The sequence below is a fragment of the Tripterygium wilfordii genome, chromosome 20, assembly GCF_013401445.1.
Source record: "Tripterygium wilfordii isolate XIE 37 chromosome 20, ASM1340144v1, whole genome shotgun sequence".
Taxonomy (NCBI): domain Eukaryota; kingdom Viridiplantae; phylum Streptophyta; class Magnoliopsida; order Celastrales; family Celastraceae; genus Tripterygium; species Tripterygium wilfordii.
In genome coordinates, this window is record NC_052251.1 from 1,242,810 (window position 1) to 1,267,658 (window position 24,849).

The 24,849-nt window shown below is 38.1% G+C and overlaps 3 protein-coding genes across 11 annotated transcripts; 2 read left to right on the forward strand and 1 right to left on the reverse strand.

Annotated features, from left to right (window-relative positions):
- The first annotated feature begins 210 nt into the window (after positions 1 to 210).
- On the forward strand, positions 211 to 5,087 carry LOC119986798 (short-chain dehydrogenase TIC 32, chloroplastic-like). Of its 6 annotated transcripts, none has more exons than XM_038831484.1 (11): positions 211 to 440; positions 552 to 647; positions 1,035 to 1,316; positions 1,406 to 1,472; positions 2,153 to 2,181; positions 2,263 to 2,471; positions 2,760 to 2,878; positions 3,300 to 3,395; positions 3,472 to 3,547; positions 3,854 to 4,007; positions 4,326 to 5,087. In XM_038831484.1, exons 3-11 carry the CDS (start codon positions 1,113 to 1,115, stop codon positions 4,482 to 4,484), a joined length of 1,113 nt encoding a protein of 370 aa, XP_038687412.1. In that variant the 5' UTR covers positions 211 to 440; positions 552 to 647; positions 1,035 to 1,112; the 3' UTR covers positions 4,485 to 5,087. The 6 variants fall into 6 exon arrangements, with proteins under 6 accessions (XP_038687412.1, XP_038687411.1, XP_038687410.1 ...); XM_038831483.1 differs by having other exon boundaries at positions 1,097 to 1,316; XM_038831482.1 differs by having other exon boundaries at positions 211 to 421.
- A 541-nt stretch (positions 5,088 to 5,628) lies between these two features.
- Positions 5,629 to 6,605, reverse strand: LOC119986800 (RING-H2 finger protein ATL79-like). Its single transcript, XM_038831488.1, has one exon. The coding sequence runs from the start codon at positions 6,328 to 6,330 to the stop codon at positions 5,776 to 5,778; it is 555 nt and encodes a 184-aa protein (XP_038687416.1). The 5' UTR covers positions 6,331 to 6,605; the 3' UTR covers positions 5,629 to 5,775.
- A 1,440-nt stretch (positions 6,606 to 8,045) lies between these two features.
- LOC119986765 (HEAT repeat-containing protein 6) lies at positions 8,046 to 24,135 on the forward strand. Of its 4 annotated transcripts, XM_038831443.1 has the most exons (26): positions 8,047 to 8,551; positions 8,646 to 8,791; positions 9,085 to 9,358; positions 9,543 to 9,610; positions 9,704 to 9,773; positions 9,866 to 10,204; positions 10,754 to 10,833; positions 10,949 to 11,000; positions 11,243 to 11,396; positions 11,515 to 11,602; positions 13,283 to 13,385; positions 13,464 to 13,554; positions 13,946 to 14,043; positions 14,656 to 14,838; positions 15,469 to 15,717; positions 16,515 to 16,610; positions 16,717 to 16,811; positions 16,904 to 16,967; positions 17,057 to 17,144; positions 17,248 to 17,321; positions 18,180 to 18,446; positions 18,556 to 18,629; positions 20,739 to 20,845; positions 21,091 to 21,209; positions 21,528 to 21,605; positions 23,232 to 24,135. In XM_038831443.1, the coding sequence occupies exons 1-26, from the start codon at positions 8,282 to 8,284 to the stop codon at positions 23,433 to 23,435; spliced, it is 3,531 nt and encodes a 1,176-aa protein (XP_038687371.1). In that variant the 5' UTR covers positions 8,047 to 8,281; the 3' UTR covers positions 23,436 to 24,135. The 4 variants fall into 4 exon arrangements, with proteins under 4 accessions (XP_038687373.1, XP_038687371.1, XP_038687372.1 ...); XM_038831444.1 differs by lacking the exons at positions 21,091 to 21,209; positions 23,232 to 24,135 and having other exon boundaries at positions 21,528 to 21,601; XM_038831446.1 differs by lacking the exons at positions 20,739 to 20,845; positions 21,091 to 21,209; positions 21,528 to 21,605; positions 23,232 to 24,135 and adding exons at positions 18,955 to 18,972; positions 19,086 to 19,314.
- Positions 24,136 to 24,849: the final 714 nt, after the last annotated feature.

The following is a 24,849-nucleotide window of genomic DNA, read 5'->3' on the forward strand; positions in this document are numbered from 1 at the left end:
TTCAATGGTTTTTTGCAAAGTCGGAGCCTTGAACCCCCGAAGCCCCGACCCGAGTGCACTCAAGTGACCAAATTGCCCTCCAAACCTTCTCCAGTTTCGGTGGATTATCTGGTTGATGCGCTGGTTCTCTTATCGGAATTACAAACCCAAACCCTAAAACCTTTCGGTCAAGGCTAGCTCCTTCCAGTCCAGCTTAGTCTAGTCGAACTTGTCCCAACTTCTTAGTCTGGCGAGGAACCTACTCCCTTTTCTAAGAGTTTGGTTTAGGCCATTCCCACTAAACCCGATCCTTATTCGGAAGCAAGTATGTCTTCCCCTGATCCGGATATTGATCCTCTTTCGGTTGTGAACTCAGAACTCTCTTACGCCATCCTAGGCGGTTTTCCCGTAGCGTCTCTGCCGGCTACTTTCTAAGGTTCAGGTTTGTCTGCCTATCCTAGGTGACCATCTTCGTCTACTACAACTAGGGTTTTTTCTTTCACTTCTCATCCAACCATTTCGTTTTTTTCTTTTCTGATATTGGCTTGACCGACTGGGTTTTGCTTTAAAAGGAGCAAGCAAGAAGAAGTAATCGAAAGGGGCGAAACAGAGTTCGTACACCCGACGACATCGCACCACCGCCACTAGCGATTCTATTTCGACTACCGGTGCTTATCCTTCTCTGATCCTTTTTCTGTACCTATTCACTTTCATCTCTGTAAATGTTATTATTGACTTCTGTTTCATTCTTCACTGATTTTTGAATTTTATGCTCAATGGCTTTGATTTTGGATTGAATTAACCAAACATCGGGATTAAACAGGAATAGAAGTTCTTTATTCTAGTAATTTGTCATTACAGTTGATCCATTCGACATAGGAGTGTTGATTACATCTTTTTTTTGCAGTAAAAGAAATTAACTTTATTGTCTCCAGTGATTTCTAATTGTTTGCCCCATTTCTAATTGTTATCATATCTCTATGCCCCCAACACCCACTGAGTTTCTCATCCTCCATGTTTGGTTATCAGTTATAAGAATAAATTGCTCTTGCCAGATTATTTCCAGCTACATATGAGTCGGTCTTTGAATCTGGGTGGTGCAAACTTGTGCTTATAGGTAGAGAAACAAAAGGATGAGAATGGAGGAGTTGTGGGAGGCTGTGAACTTCATCTGCTCGATGGAATTCTTGAAAATGGCAGTGCTGTGGACAATGTCTCTCTTAACCTCATACATCCAGTTGTTTGTGCCGCGTCTCTTTGGACAGAAAACCACTGTTTATCCTCGTTGCCTCCCTCAGATGAGAGGGTCTATTAGGCCCGTTTGCATTGTCACTGGTGTATGCCATCTTTGTTTTTTGCAGTGGAAATTCGACTTCTTTTTTTATAATAAAATTTTTTTCTTCTCGTGATTGCTTTTTATTTGCAGGCTACCTCTGGTTTGGGTGCTGCAACCGCTCAGGCTCTTTCAAATGAAGGATTCTGTGTTGTTCTTGGTATTCTGCTCACTTTCTTTCGTTTATATGTTTATTTCTCATGCATGAATGCTTCCAATTATTATCTGATAAAGTAATTAACCCCTAATGTGATGCATTCATTTCCATATGAATTTCATGATTTCTGCTTGCTCCATAAAATTGTAGTTTGCCTGCTTAATACACCTGTTGTTTAGTTTATGATCAACTTTATGGAGAGATTGCCAAGTAACCGGAGTATTACTTAATGGTTTAATGTTAGTCATGCGAGAGCACCTTTGCATCTTGAGAGCTTTCTTAATAGGTTTACAGGTGTTATAAATGAGAACTCAAATTTTAACTACTATTTTATGTTAATCAGTTCAAGTCCACTCATTACTTAAATTTTTTTTGAGACAATAGACAGATGTCAAATTGTGACCTTAATTAAAAGAAAAGCATTTATGATAGAGTCGCGCCCATACACGCTCTGTACCCAAGACCCAACCGACACCCACCCATATGGGCCAGCTGTACCCAAGGCCTCCCAGCCCATACTAGAAAACCTTGGGTACTAAGGGAGGCCCATACCTCCCCCCTATAAACAATACCTTAGCTCCCACATCTTTCGATGTGGGACAATCCTATCAATTTATTAAAAAAATATCTCTTTTTTTCATTGTTCGAAAAATGTGGAGCTGAAACTTCTTTTGTTGCTGCAGCTGGACGTTCAATGCATTTGTTATCTAAGGTAGAGCTTCTGTGAAAGCGTTTCAGGTTTTTGGCTGCAGCTGGACGTTCTTATGTTTTTGGTTGTACCGCTTGTTTGCAGACTATGACACAGATAAAAAGACTTAATAAGGATGCCCATCTCAAAGCTTTTCAGGTTGATCTATCATCATTCCCATCAATCTTGAAGTTTATAGGCTCTCTTGAACAGTGGCTTGTGGATTCAGATATGCATTCTTCAATTCAATTATTGGTAAACAATGCTGGGATATTGGCAACATCATATCGGCTCACAACAGAGGGCTATGACCAGTAATTATCTCCTTTTTTATTTTTGTATTTATTGGAACTTGAAGTCAGTGCTTCTTTCATGTCCAATTTTTTTTAATATTAGTGCTTTTATTATCCTTATTTGTCCACTTCATTTTGGTTTATATTATATGATACAACAGCCATTTTTCTTTTTCTTTTTTTTTTCCACTGACTTTCTTTGATTGTAAGTATTATTTAAATAAAGACCATATACTTTTAGTATTCACATTATATCCTGTTTCTGAAGAATGATATATTTCTTGCTGATAAGTTCAGTTTTTTTTCCAGGATGATGGCTACAAATTATATTGGCGCATTCTCTTTGACAAAACTGCTATTGCCACTTCTCAGTAACAGTCCCGTCCCTTCACGAATAGTGAATGTTACATCCTTTACACATAGAAGTGGTAAGAGTGTTTGCTGTTTCTGAATACAAATATTTATCATGACGATGTGAATTGATGTTAACCATCTAGTTTTTTGTAAAATTTTTAAGTGGAGCAGAATTAGCACACCAGTTAGTATGGTGTACGTATGCAACTTGACTTGTCTGATCTTCGGTTTCATCCCTCAAGAGTATGTAACAAGGACATTGGCATCTCTCTTTTATTGTCCAAGAAAATTTGTCGAAGTAGGAGAATTAGAAATGCTTTGACTGGATATGTTGGCATATATATTGAATTGATGGTTGATTACTTTTTCCATCCTCTTGAATTGCATTATCAGCTGCAGTTTACTTATGCGTGGAAATTTACTGGTTTGTTGTGCTATGATCTTTTTTATACTATTTGTCTTGGGATACAATTGCATTTACTTTTTTTACTTTAGTATCTGGTATGCAGATTGATAAGGGGACAGTTTCTGGAAAGGGCTTCCTTGGACTAAGACGTTATCCATGTGCACATATCTATGAGTATTCTAAATGTAAGCCATTGCTGTCTCCTAAATCTATTGCTTATATAATTTTTCCTAACAACCAAATGCCATTTTGTCTTCATAGTATGCTTATTGCTGTTTTCGTACAAGCTTCACCAGCAGCTTCGCTTGATGGATAACTCATGCCAGGTTTCTGTCATGTATGTCTTTCTGAACTTGCTGCTTTCTCATGCTTGGTTTATGATTATAGTGTCGAGAACTTCGATAAGATTGTGTATTGAATGCAATGTTCTTATGTAGTATATGTATGTACTTGGCTATTCTTTACCTTTTCTTGATTGTATAAATATATTTTTGGCAAAGATATAAAATTGGTGAAATTCTTGCTTCGACAATAATATTTTACATGCTTTATCCCTTGAAGATTTTTGTAAGAATTGATTCTTCCACTTTCCACTTTACCTGATAACCTTGTTTTTTTTCTTTTCTTTTCTTTCAATGATAAGTGCTGCAGATCCCGGGGCAGTGAAAACCCATATAATGCGAGAAGTTCCTTCCTGTCTCTCTCGTGTAGCTTTTGTTATGTTAAAGCTTCTGGGGCTTTTGCAGTCAGCTGAAAATGGGGCAAGATCTATAATTGATGCTTCCCTTGCCCCGGCCGTGAGTTTTCCATGTCCTAGTTATTCCTTAATCCTTATTATGCATTTTACAAATTTTCTCTTTTGAGAATTCACTGTTTGTGCCAGGCCTTTGAGTCCAAGTTTACACAAACTGTATTGACATTATTTATCTCTGTTTAAGATTGACAATTCTCTTGAGTTTGAGGATGATGTTTCCTCCGGCCTAGCATTTTGCGGCTGTTTCTTAAGCTGAATTTCACATAATTTCCTTCTAACTTTCGGAAGAAGAAAAGTAAAGTATATGTATTTCAAGTTAATCTCTTGCATTCTTTGCTAATGGATTGCCTATACATGTCAGGAAATATCTGGCTTATACTTCTTTGGGGGAGAAGGCAGGACTCTCAACTCTTCTGCCCTGTCTTACAGTGCCACGCTTGCAGAGGAACTCTGGAACATATCGTCAGATTTGTTTTTGGAGTCGAAGCTTGCTTCCATTGGAACTTCCACTTCAGACTAGGGTTAATCTATATGGGTAGAGACACTATTGGTGTCACTGATTCATTTTGATTGTGGAGACGCATAATTACATTGATTGAGAACTCATTCAAGAGAGGTAGACTGCATTGGTATGATGAACAGTGTCCTTCAAGAGACATCTACTTTCTGAAGGCAATGGCAACATATAGAGCTGCATTTCAGGCAAATGAGATGACTTACAGGACATTTATTATCCACAAATCAAACTCCTTTCGTCATAGCTTGAGGCTTGATCCACTTGTACGTTTGATACTTTTGCCCAAGAAAGGAGGATTGTCAACTGCAAAATAAATCTTGGGAGAACTCTATCCTAAGTCTGATTCATAGCTCGTCTAACTTTAATGCATACATAAGCTACGTAACTTGGTGCTGTAGCTCTCTGGCATCATGGGAATAAAAAGGCTGATCTTCTTGTTTTCTAGCAATCTGTGGATTATGTTGGCCGCTTTCATGATTCAGGTTCTACAAACTCCTGTTTATGAACTACTAATTTAAACACAATATTTTGCAATTGTTGGTAATTCAAACTGCTTTTACTGTTGTGGATCATTAGTAATCTTGCATGCAAGCTGAGATGTTGATATGTTGGGACTCTCAAACTTTTTGATCTATTCCTTCTTTTGGCATCTAGGCACTAAGTAGTTCTGTTTGGCGGCATGAGATAGCTGCTCACTTTCTGTTTCTGCTGGACTGACTTTGGCATTTGGCAATTGCATTTTTAACAAATTAGTTTGGAACCTTGTGGTTGGTTTTCCCTGAATGCAACTGTGGATGTCAGACCTTGTAATTTGTCTGGCCTCACAAGCCTTGCTGTCCTCTTGTTGTCATCGTTGACGCCAAGTTTGCTTTGCTTCCCCGGCAGCTGAGTGCCTTGAATACATGTTTGTCATTACCATATTAGCATATCTTGCATTATCTGCATGTGAAGATTTTTGTTCCACCTAAGCTGTTCTTCAATGAAGTGGTATAGACTACTGGCATTTTATATGGTTTTCAGCTAGCAAGTTAGTTCAGGTAGCTTCATGGGGGATCAAGATCAAGTTGCTTTAAGTTCTTTGGCTTTCTAGTTCCATCGATATGTTTTGCCGCGTTTTGTTTTTTCAATCACTTATAGTTTCCTGACATGGTGGAGAAGGAGGGTATTTCCATTACTGTTGCTTGAATGTCTCTTTCTATCTAATATATTGATTGCACATATCTGCATCAAGTCTTACATGCTTCAAAGGATTTGTATACAAATCTGAGAAAAAAAATAGATGCTCAATGGTGCTCTATCTGGCACCACTGTGTATCTGTATCTGGGTATTGGCACCATTTTCAGGGCAGCAGGTCTCAGTTCCTTCTGCAGATGGAGAAGAGGAGGCTAGACAACTCCGGCGACAAGTGGGACAGGAAGAGTGGAAAGACAACCATTTCTGAATACATTGCACATGGAAACCATGCTTACACCTTCCCAAAACCTGTATCCCCTCACCTTCCACAAACTCTGACAAGCAAATAGCACACTCTGCCTCTGTCCCTGCCAACTTCATCTCAGGTGAAAACACCATTGTTGGAGCCACCACTATGGCTGCTTCCATAGCCTCCATGTCTGGTTTTCCCCTATCTTGTTCTGTTCTGTTAAGCTCCCTGCCACGATGCAAGAAGCAGCGGATTTTTATACTGAGAACCAGAGCACTTATCAGTGCTGTGAATATAATGATGAGGATCAATGCTCCATTGGCTTCAAAATCATTGGAGTTGGAATAAGGCCACCACCTGCAGGAGCTGCTGTGAGGAGCACATGGTGGCAATGGAGCTGCTACTGTATCCAGCTCTGGCCGCATTTGGTTCTGGCTTTTGATTACTTATCTGCTTATTAGCAGAGACAGATATATATATATATACTACCACGGCTTTTGGTGTTTAATATGCTATTTGAGAAAGCTAGTCTTAACATTATCATCCATGATAAGATTTGAGAAACTATATTGGGATAAATCCAACTCAACAGATAAAAGAAATATAAGAAGACAAAAGAACACAACTTGGCGGCCCTTTTGAATTAGAGTGTAAAAGAACAGTGATGGGTGTTGAAGTGTGGATAAGCTTTGAAGCAGACAAAAATGGTGTTTTCTTTTTTTTTGGTTGTATTAGGTAATGTAAGTTGGAGAGAGAAGTAGACATTTCTTTCAGTTCTTATTATGTTTGTGGAGAAGAGGAGTCCAGAGAGGGAATGATATGAGGCCCAACAAGGCCCACCACGTTAATGAATGGACTTATCCAAGATTTGGACCTACTTGAGTTGATACAAATTGACACACTGCATCTCTAGAACCACTAGAACCTTTTGATGATAGATATTTTTATTCTAGATAATAATTTGGGTATTCACTCTCCCATTATGATAAGAACACACTCAGTACCTCAAACCAGAACAAGTCGCATTTCTCAGCGGTATTTCAAAAGAAAAATCAGAACAATTCACACGCTTGGGCCCATTGGGGCCCTCATGTCTTTACCTCTCCCAACTTGTGTCATATGGATGCTGAAGAGTCCAGACCCACCAAGCCTCCTTGCGGGCCCAGCATGAGCACATCCCATATTAACCCAAGCCCACAAGAAAACCTAGTGTTTTGATTTAGAAGTGTTAAGCTCACGGTTAGGGGTCATCATTTGGTCCGCAGGCCTAGGCCTGACCCGACCCGAAATTAGACCGGGCCTGGGCAGCCCGACCTTTTACCTCTTGTCAATTTTGGTCAGGCTCGAGCCCGGTCCAAGCCCTATTAGGCAACATACATTATTTATTTTTATATATATATAATATGTATATGTGTGTGTGTATATATATATATATATATATACACATACACAGACAGTGCAGTGTACATATACATATGTATATATATATATATATATATATTATTACAATGTATGTGTATATATATATACATAACACATATATATTACACACATGCATATATATAATACAATTTCTTTAAAAAAATACATATATAAATATTATATAGTCAAAAAGTCGGACTCGACCCGATCCAAAAGCATGAGGCCTGGCCAAAACTCGGGCCTCATTTTTAGAGCCAAGTCTAACCCGATATCCGATTATCAAAATAGGGCCCAAACTTCATATTTCTGGGTCGGCACAGCCCGATGGTAACCTTTATAACTGACACTCCTTCTTCACATACATCAAAGCGATGTCAGACTATATCAATTACCAAGTGGTCATGAGTTCTGATAACAGTGGTTCTGGTGCATACACAGTTTTTGATGTGAGGTCTTTGGGACCATTCTTCATGCTGGTCTATTAAATGGTTTTCAAGGCCCATTAAATGAGGACAAAAGAATAGAAGATCCCCTACTTATTGGACTGGGTCAGTAATTATCCTGGGCTACTTTACTTATCTACAGCCCAACCGCCTTAGTCCACTTGTCCAACTCAGTTGGAGAATTATGGGCCGCAATCTTGTCCAATTCACAATAAAGCCGTTAGGCCCATTACTGTAGTGAATTAGGTTTTGGGCGCAGTCTTCATTCTTCTTCTCACTGGGTTGGGCTAATGCGAAACTGCGTTGAATTTGAAAGCTCACGCCGGACTGTCACTCTCTCATCGACACTGCCTCCGGCCGATGAAGCAGGAAATCGATTTTCTATAATTATTATTTATAGCACAGAAATATAAGTCCGTCGACAATTCAAAGCGCTCCGGCGCTGCTGTAATCAGTGCGGAGAGCTGGTGATTGGATTTATCCAATCGTTTTGGCTTCGAGTTCGAAAGCAATGCCGGCGTCCTCGTCGGTGAGGACATGGAGGACGGCTTTTCTGTCATTGAGGGACGAAACCTTGACGAGCACTCCTCGTCATTCGACGATTGGGAAGCTCCTCGATCGTCTTCTCTTCTCCAATTCCAACTCTCTCCTCTCTGCCGCCCCCGACCTCCCTCCTCACGAGGTTACCTCCGATGTTCTGTTCCTCTTGGAACTGGCTGCGAATGCTACTCCTCATCTAGGGCATGATACGATCCCCACCTTGTCTCAAGTTGTTCAGCTGGTAATTATACGCTATTTTCTTCAGATGTTTGGGTGTCTGTTGTTTATTTTAATTTATCTTACGTGCTACTGCTCTGTTATCATCGCGTTTCCAGATCCATGGAATCTGTCATCGTACTACTGTTGAGTTGAATCCCTCTTCTTGGACTTTCATACTCGATTCTTTTGGGAAGATGCTGGAATTCTGTATTGGCAACAACTCTGCTACCAGCTCTGTCATAGAATGCTTGGAGACTGTAAGGTCGGTTTGTTTTCCATAGTTATGGTGTTCCCAATTGTCATTTGCTGCAAGTTGCAAACTGTTAATGTGTTGAATCACCAGTTCTTCCAATAGCTTAAGCTGTTGGGTTGGGATGAATAGAAATTCACACATTGGAACAAAATAAAATTGTCCATGCATCTTTGGGAATCAGTATTTTTTTTTAACTTTTATGATTCACTTCATTTGGGTTTCCATCATGGTTGGTAACTGTTGTTTTTCCTGCCCTTAAAATAGAATTAAACACTAAATATTGCATCTTTTTGTGTAACCAGACGCCTCATGAGTGTGTACCACCAAAAATGTGCAATGCCGGACAATGTTCAGTTGGTGAAGTTTCTTCTCCATATTATTTCTTGCTCTCATGTACAGTTGATGTCCGAGTCTTATGTGAGTGGCATCAGAGGGGGTTCTGCTGCCATGGGACGGAGATTATCTCTATATAATAGTTTATGGGAAGTTCAGACGGTTGCGTTAACTATGCTTGGAGAAGCATGTTCTAGAGTTGGGTCTACTTTTCCAGTTGATATTTGGCACTCAACTATTGAGGTATGGATACTCCTCTCCTATTTAACGACACCTCAGAAGTCAGAAGTGACTCAAGTTTTTCTGTCTCATGACTAGGCATGCTCCTTTTCTAGCTCCTCTCCCCATGCTCCCTCTTGATACAGTAAATTAATTTCTTATAATTTTTATATAGATAAGTCACCAATGACTTTCGCTTGTGAGCTAGGTGCTTAGGAAATTGATGGATTTCTTGGCTTCTAAGAGTTTTCTTGTGGAAGACAATTTAATGTCCAGGTATTAAATGTTGCCCTTCCAACAGTTAAGAAAATGAAACATATTTTTCTTTTTGTTAATGTCCATAAATTATGCCGGGTTTTCTGCGAACAGGTTTTATGACTCTCTTCTCCATTGCTTACATTTGATTCTGATGGATCCTAAAGGTTTCCTTTCTGAGAATGTAAGTTCATGGATTTTTGCTTTAAGGTCAAGTCATGGATATTTGCTTACTCCCATTACCTTTTAACTCTTGGAAGTTGTTCCATTTTACAGGTGTCTGGTTTTGTGGCAGCATTGCGGATGTTCTTTAATTATGGCCTCACCAAGAGGCCCCAACTTACACGTCCAGCTGTTAATTACAAAGAGAAGGAAGTGGGTTCAACAAGCAAGTTGAATGCAGAAGAACATTCAAAAACAGATTCAACTAGGTATAAGCCTCCACACTTGCGCAAGAAGCAAATAATGCCCAAAGCTGAGGATTCCCAAGGTTTTTCTTCAATAGTTGATTTTGCATCATCAGATTCAGATTTCAGCGATAGTGATGGATCTTCAAAAGATGCGGAAAGTGTTCGAAACTCCAAAGTTAGAGTAGCTGCCATCATGTGCATTGAGGTAAAACTTTGCCATATCCACGTCCCACTCTTGCCTTCTTTCTTGTGTTACGATTTTGTCACGTTGTTAGTTTTAATCATTACATTCAGTTTCAGAGGAGTGGCATCTCATTCCTTAGATTTAGAAAATCTACTTTTGCCTGAATTTGGGTAAGTGGTTGAATTTTGTGAAAGCTTATTAGTTGTCACTTCAGATTCTTATGTTGTTAAATTCACTAGTTAGATTGTTATTGTTATTGTTATTTTTATTTGCAATGCACTGGGAAGGGCATTAAAATCCTTTACCCAAAATCTTTTTGAATGCAACTTTTTTTTCAACCCAAAATTTATTTGGGGGTCAGCTACAGGATTCATAGTCACTAGTCAATGTTATGCTGATTCAAGTCTGTGAAGTTTCTTATTTTCCTAATTTGTTTCACTTAGTCAATCTGGAATACATCCCATTTTGAAACTTTACTCTGGGATTGAATTGGTTGGGATGCTATTGTTTCTGTACTTGGAGCGAATATAATTTGGTACACAATTTTTGCTCTTTTATTCATCTGTGAAGGATCTTTGTCGTGCTGATCCAAAATCATTTACTAGCCAGTGGACAATGCTTTTGCCAACCAATTATGTGTTGGAACCAAGGTGAGGGTTTCTTCCTTTAGTTATTGATTAATCATTCTTCAGTTGTTCTGTCAGTTTTCTAGAGTTTCTTGCTTTTCTTCACCATACAAACAAAATGTTACTTGCTTATATGCAGGAAGTTTGAAGCAACTCTAATGACAGGATTGCTGTTTGATCCTTACTTAAAGGTACTGGTTTGTTCTTGGTGGATGTATTCCTGTGTCTGTATCTATGTGCATGCGTGTTTCCCAGTTTTCCTTTGGTGTAGGCTTAAGATCTGAGCCGATAATATGCCTAGTTTCTTGTATCCCTATGAGATATTTCGTAAAAATGAACCTTTTCAATTTTCCTTTGGTGTAGGCTTTTCGTGGTTATTTGCTTTTCCCTTACTATTGTTTCTGACATAGATATGCCGCTTTGTGGTTCCTAGGCTCGAATGGCATCTGCCTCAGCTCTTGTGGTCATGTTGGATGGGCCTGCAACCGTTTTCCATCAGGTTGCAGAATACAAGGAATCAACTAAATTTGGATCCTTTATGGCACTTTCAAGTTCCCTTGGACAGATACTGATGCAGCTTCATACTGGTACTTGAAAAGTCACTTCTCTGCTTTTTCGTTACAGTTTTTGTGAACTCTGCCCGTCGAGGATTTGCATTAACTCTCTTGCTTGGCTGTTATCTTTGCACTGGTGTATATGATGTAGGTATTATGTACCTGATTCAGCGCGAAACTCATGGTAGATTGTTGGCATCCGTGTTCAAGATTCTCATGATTTTGATATCATCGACACCGTATGAATCATTCTTCTGAAAATTAATTATTTTTCTGCCTGCTAGGATAGTTCTGTTGACCTAATGTTTTAGTTTGTGATTGATGCTTCCGCAACATATCCGTCTTGATACTGAATTATTATCCAAATGACCTCATATTTGTAAGAACATGTTTTGTTTTGCAATTTGTAATATCAAAACATCTTTAAGCCCAACCATCTTGTTTTAGTGAGCTCACAGGAAGCCAGGTTAGGGATTCTGAGGATCATCGGTTGATAAGATTTTTTTTTGAATAGAAAAATTTATTCAAACACCCAAGGGGTGCAACCCACAACTACAACAAGGACGAGTAGTTAATAAGATCAAAAACATTTCTAGGGAAAGACAGACTCCAGAATTTTAGACAAGCAAACCAATTTACAATAAACAAGTCTAGGGAGGATTCCTTATTTTCGAAGATTCTGTTGTTCCTTTCTTTCCAAATCAGCCACATAACTGACATAGGAATGAGTTGAAAGAAATTCTTTTGGTGCTTGTCTTTTCCAATAGAAGCCCACGCAAGTAGCTCTTTTTCTACAGTATTGTGAGAGACCCACCATAGCCCCAACATCTTCCAAACATTTTCCCAGATAAAGCTTAGCAATAAGATCATTATCAGGGCAAGAAAAGTATGGTACTGACGTGATCTTGGCCAAATAAAGAATGACGAGATGTTTTTATTGGTCATCATTTATTTAGCATGAGTTCTTACAATGTAAAGATCCTCTCCATAATATGGTGATTAGGCTTATATATCTTCCCTCCACATAATCGGTCTTTTTGCTATGCTATATCCTTGTACAAAAGATTGTCTGTTTGAATGCAGCCATGGAGAAGCTCTAATGCAAATTATCTGAACGCAGTAGTATAGGCCTGAAACTTGTGCCAAGAAAATTAGATATGCACTGTGATTGATTGTAAATCTGCAAGACTGTTTTAATATGAATCTTTTATGTGTAGTAAAGGGGATTGTTGACACTTAACATGACAAGCAATGCACTGTTCGATGAAAGCTTTGTTAGTATGTTGGGTCCCAAGCTTTTAGTGTCATTGGCAGCACTTTTATGACTTATGTCACAACTTGGTTTCAGCTACATGAATTATTCACAGTTCACTGTGTTGAGATGTTTAGCAGCTACCTTAAGAACTTTCTTCTGATTTTCCTTAAGAGGGCTTGAATGTGTAACTTACTAGAAGTTTGTACAACTCATGATTCTTGTTATGCATTTGGTAGGTCTGATCCAGTTTTTTCATATTATATTTGCCAATTCTTCATCATCATCAGCATGGTCTTAATTCCCAAATATTTTTGGGTTGAGCTACATGATCTCATAATAAAATTTATTTGGAGTATGCTATGTGGATATATTTGCCAATTAGTGGAGGAATTATACTTATAGCTTCTTTGCATAGCAGTTTGATGGATTTGTTAAGAAATTGAAATGTAAGTGAGTTTTCCAGTAGATGTTAGTTGAAATACTCTTAGTGTTCTCTGGTGTTTATTATGTTCTCTGGTTATGCCACCATTATGTTTTTGCTAGCCCTTCGTGCACTCAATGGATATGAATTTCTTCTTCTTCTTCTTCTTCTTCTTTTTTTTTAAATTTTACGCCCTCTATGTTTGCCGACTTGGTAAATGTTTTGTGGATGGACAATCTACAGGTATTCAAGAATGCCTGGGGAGTTGCTGCCAACAGTAATCACATCTCTACAAGCAAAGATTGAGGAAGGCTTCCCTTTCAAAAATGATCAAACTGGTCTTCTGGTTACACTCCTCATCCCTGTGCAAATGCTTGCTATTCTTTTTGGCTTCGCTCCACACATATTTCTCCTCTTTTGACAGGCTGGTGCTTTCAGTTGCCTTACAGCAGCTGTAGCTGCAACACCTTCGTCCATACACGTCAAAGAAATGCTTTTAAGAGAAATATCAGCAGGTTAGCTCTAGCCTCTAGCTTCAGGGCATGCTCATAGTTAATGTGTTGATCTTATTGCTGACATTAAATTAGATGTATGGTATTGGTGTCTTCTTGAGAGTAACTGGCATTTATGCATTCATTTTCAATGTCAATGAATTTGAATAAGGATGTGTTACACCATTTGTCATGCAGTAGTCTGCTGCAGATCACATCTATGTACATATAGATTGCTTATGGGGAATTAAAAATTTTATGGTGATTATTAATTTATTATTGGTTCCCTACTTCTTCAGGGGTAATCGATAATGAACTTTACTCAAGCTTGTATGATACTTACATATTCTGGCAGTTAAATTTCTAAAATTCTTAATGTTTCTAATTTGACCTTGGAAGTTGATGCCTTTTCCAGGTTTTCAAGATTCTGAAAAGAAACCAGGTGTTCTTTTCACTCTATTTCGACATTCTGAACAACTAGGCAGCCCAACAATATGCTTTGAGGCACTTCAGGTACTATTCTAATGAAACTTGAAATAGCTAATTTGTGGTTGATTATTGCAACGATAATCCGTGATGGATTAGCTGATTCTTTTCTAGTGAACTAATGGACATATGGGGATGTTCGTCTTTTCAATGTTTTGGATGATGTGCACATATATATACTTGATTGCTTGGAATGGAAAGAGTTTTCCTGCCTGTAGTTAACAGGCAATGATGTGTATCACGAAGTCAGTGATGAGAAAGAGGAAAATACAATCATGAAGCAAAATATTAATTTTGACGGCGAAATCTAATATGTCCTACATATAGACGTAAAGGAAAAAAAAACACCCTTAGCAAGTGATCAGGTCCTTTATCTGTGTGTATGATGTTAAGAATGCATATTTGCATGCTTTTGGACATGCTTGTATTAATAAGCTCTTCCATTCTGTAAGCTTCTGTGCAATCTCTGCATGATTACAATTTTTGCACTTGGGATTGATCTAGGTGCATTTTAAAATCAACACAAGGTAGAGGAAGAATCAGTCCAAGACACCTAAAGATCATTTTTAGAATTTTGATCCTTTTGTCATGATGCTGTGTTGTGTTTTAGAGGAACATGACATGTGTTCTTTGTTGCAGGCCCTCAGAGCTGTGTCACACAATTACCCAAACATAATGTTTGCATGTTGGGAACAAGTTTCCACCATTGTTTCCAGGGTTTTAGGGGTAGCTAGCCTTGGAATTTCTACGCGGGTATGGAAGGGACATGTGGGAAACTATGATGGGTTTGTTGGGGAAAAAGTCATTACAGCTGCTGTCAAGGTACAAAATCTTTGCCAGTTAGATGTCCTTATACTGTATATATTGTCTTTTCCTGCTTATCTAGGACTATTCATTTTGACGTCAACAGAAAGTAAGTCTTTACTTTATAATGGAATTTCATTTGCTTTCATGTATCTCTCAGATCAGTATCAAAAATACATGCATACTTAATATCAAATTATGCAGCTCTTTGGAAATTAACCTTTGACGCCCAAAGGATGATAGTTTGAGTAGATGACAGAAGCATCTAATGTATAACCTGTGTTATCAAGAGGATAACTAGAAGATAATTAGCTTAGCATTTAATTGCATCTCTTGGCTTAGAATTCACATGTCATGGTGCTTTTAAAATTTATATCCAAACTGGTTTCGTCTTTTTCATCTGTTTTACCTATCCTTCCTGAGGGGGGTCCCTTATAGGTTAACAATGAATCTGTATGCAAAAGCATTTTGCGCTTAAGGATACTAAATCTCATGGAATAGACATCCCCCTCCCCCACCCCCACCCTACCCGCCAGTATAATTAATCATCATTTGGAGTGAGAATTGTACAATTCTATCACCTTGTTCTCAGCTTTTTTTGTTGTGGGGTGTAAAAGCTTCACCACCGTGAATGAATTCTGTTTTCAGGTCTTAGATGAATGCCTTCGTGGCATATCTGGATTTAAAGGAACTGAGGAACTTTTAGATGATAAACTATTGGATACTCCATTTATTTCTGATTGTGTGAGGCTGAAGAAAGTATCATCTGCTCCAACATATGTCCCTGAGAGTGTAGAAGATATTGAAGAGCCAAAAACATGTCAATCAGCAAGCGAACAGTGGTCTTATGCAATTGAGAAATTCATACCTTTGGTTTTGAGGCACACTTCTGCAATGGTTGGTTAGATGCTTTTTTGTCATTCAACTTTTCTGAATTCGACAATTTCTTGTTTTAAGGATTAATTGCAATTTTGTTTCAACAAGTTTTAGAGGCCAAAGCAATATAATAGTTTTCCGTCAGCTATCTGAAAAATGAAGGCTTCTCTATGAGCAATAAAAGCAACTGTCTAAGGGAGGATTCATATGCTGTTTTTCTCCATCCTTTGTGTCGTACATTTGGATAGTAATCTCCAGATTGTTGCACACTGTAGTCAATATAACAGGGAGTTGCGGCACCGACAATTTGCGAGTTATTGTCATTTTTATACAAATAAAATGGCACTGGAGGAAAGCAATTCGGAACTTTGTTCACCCTCACACTTTAAGCTCTGAGAGACAGCTTTTTCACTGAGCTTCAAGTTTTAAGTGCCTATTTCAGTTTATCACAACAAACTGAATAATTTATTGAAATAGAATCACGTCATATAAGCTTTTGTTGTATCTTTCTGTTAGGTGCTTAACTTTCTTCTATGGTTCTACCAGATTCTCTCTCTTTGTCGTTGATGAACGAAGAGAGAAACTTATATAGCTGTCAAGGTAATCAGCTTAAATGTCCTAACCAAAGGAAAAATTAATTGACTACCAATCACATTGCTTTACTACTAACAGTGGAAGATATTTTATTGTCATCCATGAATATTGATGCCTGTCTCTTGCTGATTCTGCTTAAGCTGTTAATCCTTCTTTACACAAAGTTGATGATTTCTCTTTCTTACATATGTGTAGCTCTGAACTACTTTTTTCATTTTTTGAAGGTGAGAACTGCATCAGTTACTTGTTTTGCTGGAATTACTTCCTCCGTGTTCATCTCTCTCACACAGGAGAAACAGAACTTCGTTATTTCATCTTTAGTAAGTTTTGGTGTAACATTTGCTTGGACCTTATTATTTATTAAGGATAGATTATATATTTTACCCATTCTAATTTCGATATGCATTATATTTCAAAATGTTGTAGATTAATGCTGCTATAGGTAATGAAGTCCCTGCAGTAAGGTCAGCTGCTTGTCGAGCCATTGGTGTTATATCATGTTTTCCTCAAATCTGCAAGAGGTAATTCTCAAGTGTTACTGAATACCTGGCTAGGCTCATTCAATTTATATTAGACATGTTTTGTTTAATCTATGAAACTTAAAATCATGTAGTGCAGAGATACTCGACAAGTTTATCCATGCCATCGAAATCAATACACGTGATACCTTGGTCTCGGTAATTATCTACAGTTCTTATTCTTTGATTTAAAGTTGTACATTCTTTGCTTGATACTTAAGCAGTTAATTCCCTACTACAACTTTCAGGTGCGAATAACAGCCTCTTGGGCTTTGGCAAATATTTGTGATTCTGTCCGGCACTGTATTCATGACTTTTCCTTGAAGGAGAGTACAGGTAGGTGCAAGGGTTACCGTAATAGTAATTTGTATTTTGTTTATGTTCTTAATAAGCTTATATTGGGTTCAATTTCAAATCATTTTGGCTCCTCCTGTTATAGGCTCAAATGCAGATGCTTCGTTGGTGGCTTTTTTAACTGAGTGCGCTTTGAATTTGACAAAGGATGGAGACAAGGTAAAAAATTTGATCCTCAAATCATTTTTTTCCCCATATTCTCTTCTTGTGCATTCTTCCATATTTCATTATTTGACAGACTGACTTCATATTGGTGTGCTTTGTTGGGTTGGTGCATGGGTTAAGGACTTTCTTTTTTCTTTTGTATGGAAAAAAGGATAAGGTTTAATGGTAATCTTGATGCATCTATGATTTCGTCTGGTTCTTGATCATTGTTTTGTTTGCGCTGGTCATTGGTTTAGACGGGTTATTCGGACTGTCTAATTCTATTAGATCAGACAAGGCGTTAAAGTCCGGAGTCCCTTCCTGGGAAGCGGCCATGGTAAGTTCCTCCGGAGGCAATTTCACTATTTCTATATCTGCGTGACATAACGGGAACCGTCTACTGGCAAGCGAAGTCATCTTGACGATGTAGCACTCTACTAATACCATAATCTTTAGTTGGATTTTTTGAAAGGAAGAAAGGGCGCTCCCACATACTACACTAGGCACCCATTGGTGATTGGTTGTGTATTATGTGCTTTGACTCGCAATTTGGGAGCAACGCCTCCATGATAATTATTAATTTCCAGATGCAGGTCTTCATATTCCTATTACTTGGTATTTTAGGGGGCAAAAAGACTCTAGTATTGTCTGTGTCTGTATCAGCTTTGTATTCCGTGAGTTAAACTACTATAATTTTTATTTTCTTCGCCTTTGGTGCATGTCAGAAGATAAATTGAGTCAGACCCGAGTTTGTTTTGTAGCTACTCGCTACTCTGTTGTGTGTTCATTTAGATTTGTTTGGCATATATGCAATGCTCAAGTAGAGGAATCTATAGTACATACTTCTATATGGTTTTTGTTCCTTGCTGTTAGATCAAGTCAAACGCAGTGAGGGCTCTTGGAAATTTGTCAAGATTTGTTATATATACGCATCCATCTGGTGAGCGTGATAAGCCAGTAGAAGATACAGTCTTATCATTGACAACCAACGAGAATAAAGTGTTCATGGTAACTGATAATCTGGAAGATACCTATAATAAAACATCAGATGTATATCAAGCTGCTTATTTGGGCGATTCAAGTTGGCTGGATAGAATGGTGCAAGCATTTATTTCTTGCGTTACGACTGGGAATGTGAAGGTATTACTTTTATATTTCTGGCGACAATCTTTTGATTTGGACTTGAGCATGTATGTGAATTTTGGTATTATATTCATTTTTTTAATTTTTAATTTTTGCAATTTAACAGGTCCAGTGGAATGTTTGCCATGCTTTGAGCAACCTTTTTTTAAATGAAACAATAAGATTGCAGGATATGGACTGGTAAGATTCATATGAATTCTTTAAATATGTTTATTAGTAGACACCTTTTATTTATTTCTTCCCCCTTTTTGGCCTTCATTGTTGTATTCTTGTATTAGTCATACTCGCTGATGTCAATGATGACAATGGGGTGATAAAGTGGATAGTTTGGGGCCAATTTGGCAAGTGTCTTTTTACCCTTTTTCTGTTTTCTGAAAACAATAACACAAAACACCTTTGGTTCATGTATTTTTTGGGTTTTCTTCAAAAACAAGACATTTTTTTTGTTCTTGGACAACAGAAATATGAAAACATAGTTAACATGCTTTCATTGTTTTTGGCATAGTTGTCAAAAGCGAGCAAGGCGCGCGCCTAGGCGCATGGGCGCAACCTCTGCACCTTGATCAGTAGCAAGGCGGCGGCCTTGCCTTAGGCGACGCCTAGGCGAGCGTTTGTCATCAGGCGCTAGGCGCACAGGCGCAGCGCCTGATGAATTTAGGGGTTAACAACCAGATCTGTGACACAGTGACTTGGTCGGAGAAGAAGATACCGACTGGGATTTCAGTCTAGGCTCTCGCCCTCCTCGAAGTTGATTCCATGAGGAGGTTGAGGAAGCTTTGGTTTTCACGATTGTATTTGTGGATGAGATTTGGTCAAAAGGTCAAAGTCTTTAGTTGAGTGACTTTTTGTGTGGACTATTATAGAGGTGAAAGTGTGAAACGCACAGTATAAGCCTGTTTATATTATTTTATTTGTTGAAATGACTGTTTGGTGCAAATAATCATCAATATATTTGTCCTTTCTACCGCTGTACAGTTGAAGCAAGAAATGACAAATTGAATAATTCTCTCTCTCCTTTTCTTTTCAAAGCAAGAAATGACTAATTGAATTTTATTCTTTCTTTCTCTTTTTTTTTCATTATTTTAATTTTTAAATAGCTTTGTCACCTCATGAATTACAATTAATAAAAATACTATTATCTTTTCTTCTCTTTCTGAATGAGAGAAATTCAGGTTATTATTTCAAACCCTCTTAAATTAAGTTCTCTCTCAATATATGGTTATGGGGTTTTGTATATATATGCTAAGTGTTATGTTTAATTTCTATACTGTGAGTGTTATGTTTAATTTATCTAATTATTATAATTTTTTATTTTTATTTTTAATTTTGCGCTTTGCTTCGCCCAAGCGTGCGCTTTAAGTGCGCCTTGCGCCTAGGCTATAGCAGACCCTTTGCGCCTTGAGTGCGCCTATCGCCTTTGACTACTATGGTTTTTGGTTCTTGTTGCATATTGGGAATATTCACGAAAACACTTTTTTTGACAATAACACAAAAACACATTTGGTTCATTTATTTTTCAAAAGCAAAACACATTTTTTGTTCTTGGACAGCAGAAATCTGAAAACATATTTGACATGCTTTCATTGTTTTTGGTTCTTGTTGCATGTTGGGAATATTCATGAAAACACTTTTTTTATCATACAAAATTTATGTTTTTCATCCTCAAATAATACTCTTAAAAACTATTTTCAAAACTCAATTTTTAAAAATTCAACCAATTATGCTCTTTTGTGGATATTCAGTTGGCTTTTTCTGAAGCTCAGGCCACTGAATATGTAGCAAAAGTTTGGAAATATTATATTATCAGGTTTTGTTTTCTTGAGATGGCTATGATCTGATGTAGTAATCTTTTTACAAGCTGATGTAGGTAGAGGTTGGTTGCTAAATTAAAATTTGTGCCTGTACTTGTTTTGCTTTGACTGCTAAACTCTGTTGAACTTGGTTGTTCCTCATTCAGGAATGAAAAAGGAATAACTAAGTTGTTAAGTTGAATAGATTATGAAATGAGATTATAAAAAGTTAAAATATTAAGCCTTTCAATATGATTCCTTCTTTACAGTCTTTCTCTTTTTTCCTCTTTTTTTCTGAAAAAAATGGCTTGTTGACAGTCTACCTTATTTCAGCTGGTTAGTTGCAAGTTTCTTGGGTTATATCAAATATGTATATTTTTAAAATTTGCATGAATGATTTAGTGCCCCTTGTGTAGGTGATATTACCACACACTGCAAATTAGTCTCCTTTAAGGTCTTTCTGATATTCTTGTATATATATGTACTTATTCTTTGGCAGGGCTCCTTCTGTATTTGGTATTCTTATGCTACTATTACGTGATTCTGCTAACTTCAAGATCCGGATACAAGCTGCTGTCGCTTTAGCTGTCCCAGCCTCTGTTCTTGGTTGGTAGCATGTTTTAATATCTTGAAATTGGAATATGGTTCAAGTTATGTTTGTCTTTGCAGTCGTAGGAATTTTTTAAAATATGCCAAATATAAACTTGTTAGCCATAATTTTCTGTTGGTGGAAGTCTGTCTGCATTTGACTTTGTAAATATACTACATCATTCATTTTACAGATTTCCATCCTTGTTTAAACGTATAAACTTGAATTATTGTCATTTGCTCCTCTCCATTCATTTGTACAGATTATGGAAAATCGTTCTCAGATGTTGTCCAAAGTCTAGAGCATATACTTGAGAATCTTGGTTCAGACCATATTCCAGCAGCATCAAGTTTCAGATATAGGACTGTACTTGAGAAGCAGGTCAAGAACCTCTAATGTGCTTCTGATATCATGTGCAGTTATTTGGTTCTAGTTTTCAGCATAGGACTCTTAATATTGTTATTGATATAACTAATTCAAGATTGATTGAGGATATCACACTCAATAATTAAATTTTGAATAGAAAGTCAAGCTCAAGTGTATGTATGGTTTTGCCATCGTTTCAAAAGCTTCTTGATGGTGTATAAGATATATGCAAATGGGTTCTTAATAGTATTTTTCAGAGAACACTAAGTTAGAATTCTGTTGTCCTTTTCTCTAGACTTGAGCTGTTGTAATATTTCTTTGGTGCTGCTACAGGTAACCTCAAGTTTTTTGCATGTCCTTGGCCTTGCTTCAAGCAGTGATCAGCAACCTCTCAAAGATTTTCTTGCGAAAGTAAGTACTTATACACCACAAAATAGCTGCAAAATAAGTATTTATTGCGTATACTACGCAAAATGGCTGCAAAACTACGTTGAATTTTGCAGTTCATTAGCATTAATTCGCCCTTGACTTTATGCGGGCCCAAAAGACATTTTACCAAAATATAGATTGATTCAGTAAAAACTGCACATCAAATGTCTCACTTCATTTTCTTTCATTTTACCTCGACTTTTTGGAGGCCCAAAAAGGCATTTTACTGAAATATAGATTAATGTGATCTATTTTAAAATTTTTGTAAGGGGGTGTTAACATATTGGACCCCTTGTCCAACCCCTTAAAAGGCCTATTAGAAGGTAGGAGGAAACCCTCATTTAAACCACACACCAGCCCTCTTTCCAACCGATGTGGGATACTCAACATCCCCCTCACGTGTGGGTTGGTCCAACTCCGAGAAGCCCACCACGTGAAAGCCCATCGCGTTGGACTGGCTCCGATACCATGTTAACATATTGGGCCCCTTGTCCAACCCCTTAAAAGGCCTATTAGGAGGTAGGAGGAAACCCTCATTTAAACCACACACCAGCTCTCTTTCCAACCGATGTGGGATACTCAACATCCCCCCTCACGTGTGGGTTGGTCCAACTCCGAGAAGCCCACCACGTGAAAGCCCATCGCGTTGGACTGGCTCCGATACCATGTTAACATATTGGGCCCCTTGTCCAACCCCTTAAAAGGCCTATTAGGAGGTAGGAGGAAACCCTCATTTAAACCACACACCAGCCCTCTTTCCAACCGATGTGGGATACTCAACATCCCTCCTCACGTGTGGGTTGGCCCAACTCCGAGAAGCCCACCACGTGAAAGCCCATCGTGTTGGACTAGCTCCGATACCATGTTAACATATTGGGCCCCTTGTCCAACCCCTTAAAAGGCCTATTAGGAGGTAGGAGAAAACCCTCATTTAAACCACACACCAGCCCTCTTTCCAACCGATGTGGGATACTCAACAGGGGGAAATGAAGGGAAGGGGATGGAAGAGAAATTTATTTCTTCTTATTCAGTTGCTGAGCTGAGAACTTTATAAACTTGGGGACAAAGAGTCTTATTCTAGATTTCATACTTGGCAACGTGTTAACCTGATCACTCCAGCTTTGGCCAATGCAAACATTAGAAAGTTTGAGATATTATATCTCATACTTGTAAGTGTTGCCCTGTTGCTGCTGATTGTGAGTTTAGGGTCGGGTATAATGTGGCTAGAAGCCTAGAATTATTGTAACTGCATTTAGTTTTTCAGTTTGCACTCACACCTCAGTCTTTTCTAGTTATCTAATGAATGATTATAGATGGCCACGTGACTGAAGAAAGTCACTGCATGGTGATTCAAAGATGGTTTGAGTGTACTGTTAGTCGTAAGCTCTGGAGAATAATGTTTGAATGTAGCAAATCATATTAGATGGTACAATTTTTCATAATCTGTGAACTCAAATATTGGAATGCTTTTGTTTGTCCATGGCTAGTTCTTCAGGCTCTATGGAGCTGCTTATGACTCATTTCTTGAACATATTTTTGTCATCATTGTCTTTCTCTTTGTTCGTTTTCTCAAAATCTTTTCCTTTCCTCTTGTTGTCTCTGATGTAGAAAGCATCATTTCTTGAGGAGTGGTTTAAGCTGCTATGCTGCTCATTAGATGAGACAAATATGCAGTCTGAGGTTGAAAGTTCCTTAGGAAACCAAAAGAAAGAGATGATTGCCAAGGCAGTACGATCACTAACTGAAGTGTACGCAGACAGAAATCACCATGCACTTGCACAGAGATTTGAGAAGTTGGAAAACAGCATATAATGATCTTGTGCCATTATTGTTTATCTGGGTTGCAATAGTGTGCATTCTTGCAATGCATTATACTGCAGCAGACACCAGTCATGATTTTTATATCTGTCTATTTAAATGTATTGTATGAAGAAACTGCAGCTTAGTTTGAAGATCCGTATTGCTACCGTGGTAGTTGGAGAGGAAGTTGAAGGAGGAGCGGGGGATGGATCCAGGCAAGAGCTGTGGGGCCATAGAGTGAGCATAGATTCTGGGTCGGATGATACTGGTCCAGGCATTTCTTAACCTATCAAGTCGTTGGCAGTGTCCGCTCATTACTCTACGTGGTGCAAGTATGTGATGGAGGATGTAGATTTGATGTCCAGATCCAGATACTATACCGTTCACAACTGGAGCTGGCCACTTCAATTAACAAATTGGCGGTGCACTGTCTGTAAGTGACAAAAGTCTTGAATGCACTCTGGACAATGTTTATTAGTGCCTCTGCATGTGATTGACAATGTAAATTAATGACTCTGCATGTGATTGTTAAAATATCATGTCAGCATTTTAGGTATTGCTGGTGTCCCCTATATGAGTCTGGCTGTCAGATGATACTTTCTTCATTTTGCGAAGCAGTAATGTTGATGCTCCACTGTTTTGTAGATATTAAACAATGTCATTAACATTATAGGATAAATAAAATTAGGAGTTAAGAGTGGTACTTATGTTACATGTCGCATCCTGGATTTATGCTACCGAATTAAGACCTTTTTTTTCAATCTATGACTTATGTGTTAGTTTATGCCTCGACAATAATCCCAGTGATGTTTCTCTTGGATCCGCTGTATGGATAATGCCAGCAGGCCTCTTATCATTTTTGGAATGTATGTTTTTCTTGGTTGGTTCTGTTCCTCATTTCTTTTCCTTTATGGAATTTGTTCTTGATGGAATAATGCTTTGCTTGAGGGTTAAACAATGCTCTCATTGATTCTAGATGAATAACTCAGCCAATTGGTTCGATTTCATGGCCCGGGTACTGCATGCCCCAAGTCTGAATTTTTTTTTTGTCAATCTATGACTTGTGTGTTAGTTTATGCCTCTGCAATAATCCCAGTGATGTTTTTCTTGGTGGGTTATGCTCCTCTTTTTTTTCTTTTTTTCTTGATGGAATTTGTTCTTGATGGAATAATGCTTTGTGTGAGGGTTAAACAATCCTCTCATTGATTCTAGATGAAGTTTTTTTTTTTCTTCTTTCCTAATATAGAATATAGGAGAAGGAGATGGGGGAGGCTTCAACTCGCGACCCTATAAAATAATTAGTGTCATCTCAAGTACTAGTGGTTCTCATTCATTGATTGGAGTTACTCATACTCAATCAATCATGAGGTTGATGGGAGCTTGCATGTTTTGATGATGGAAGGAGTTCTGCCTAGGTGGTTTTCTA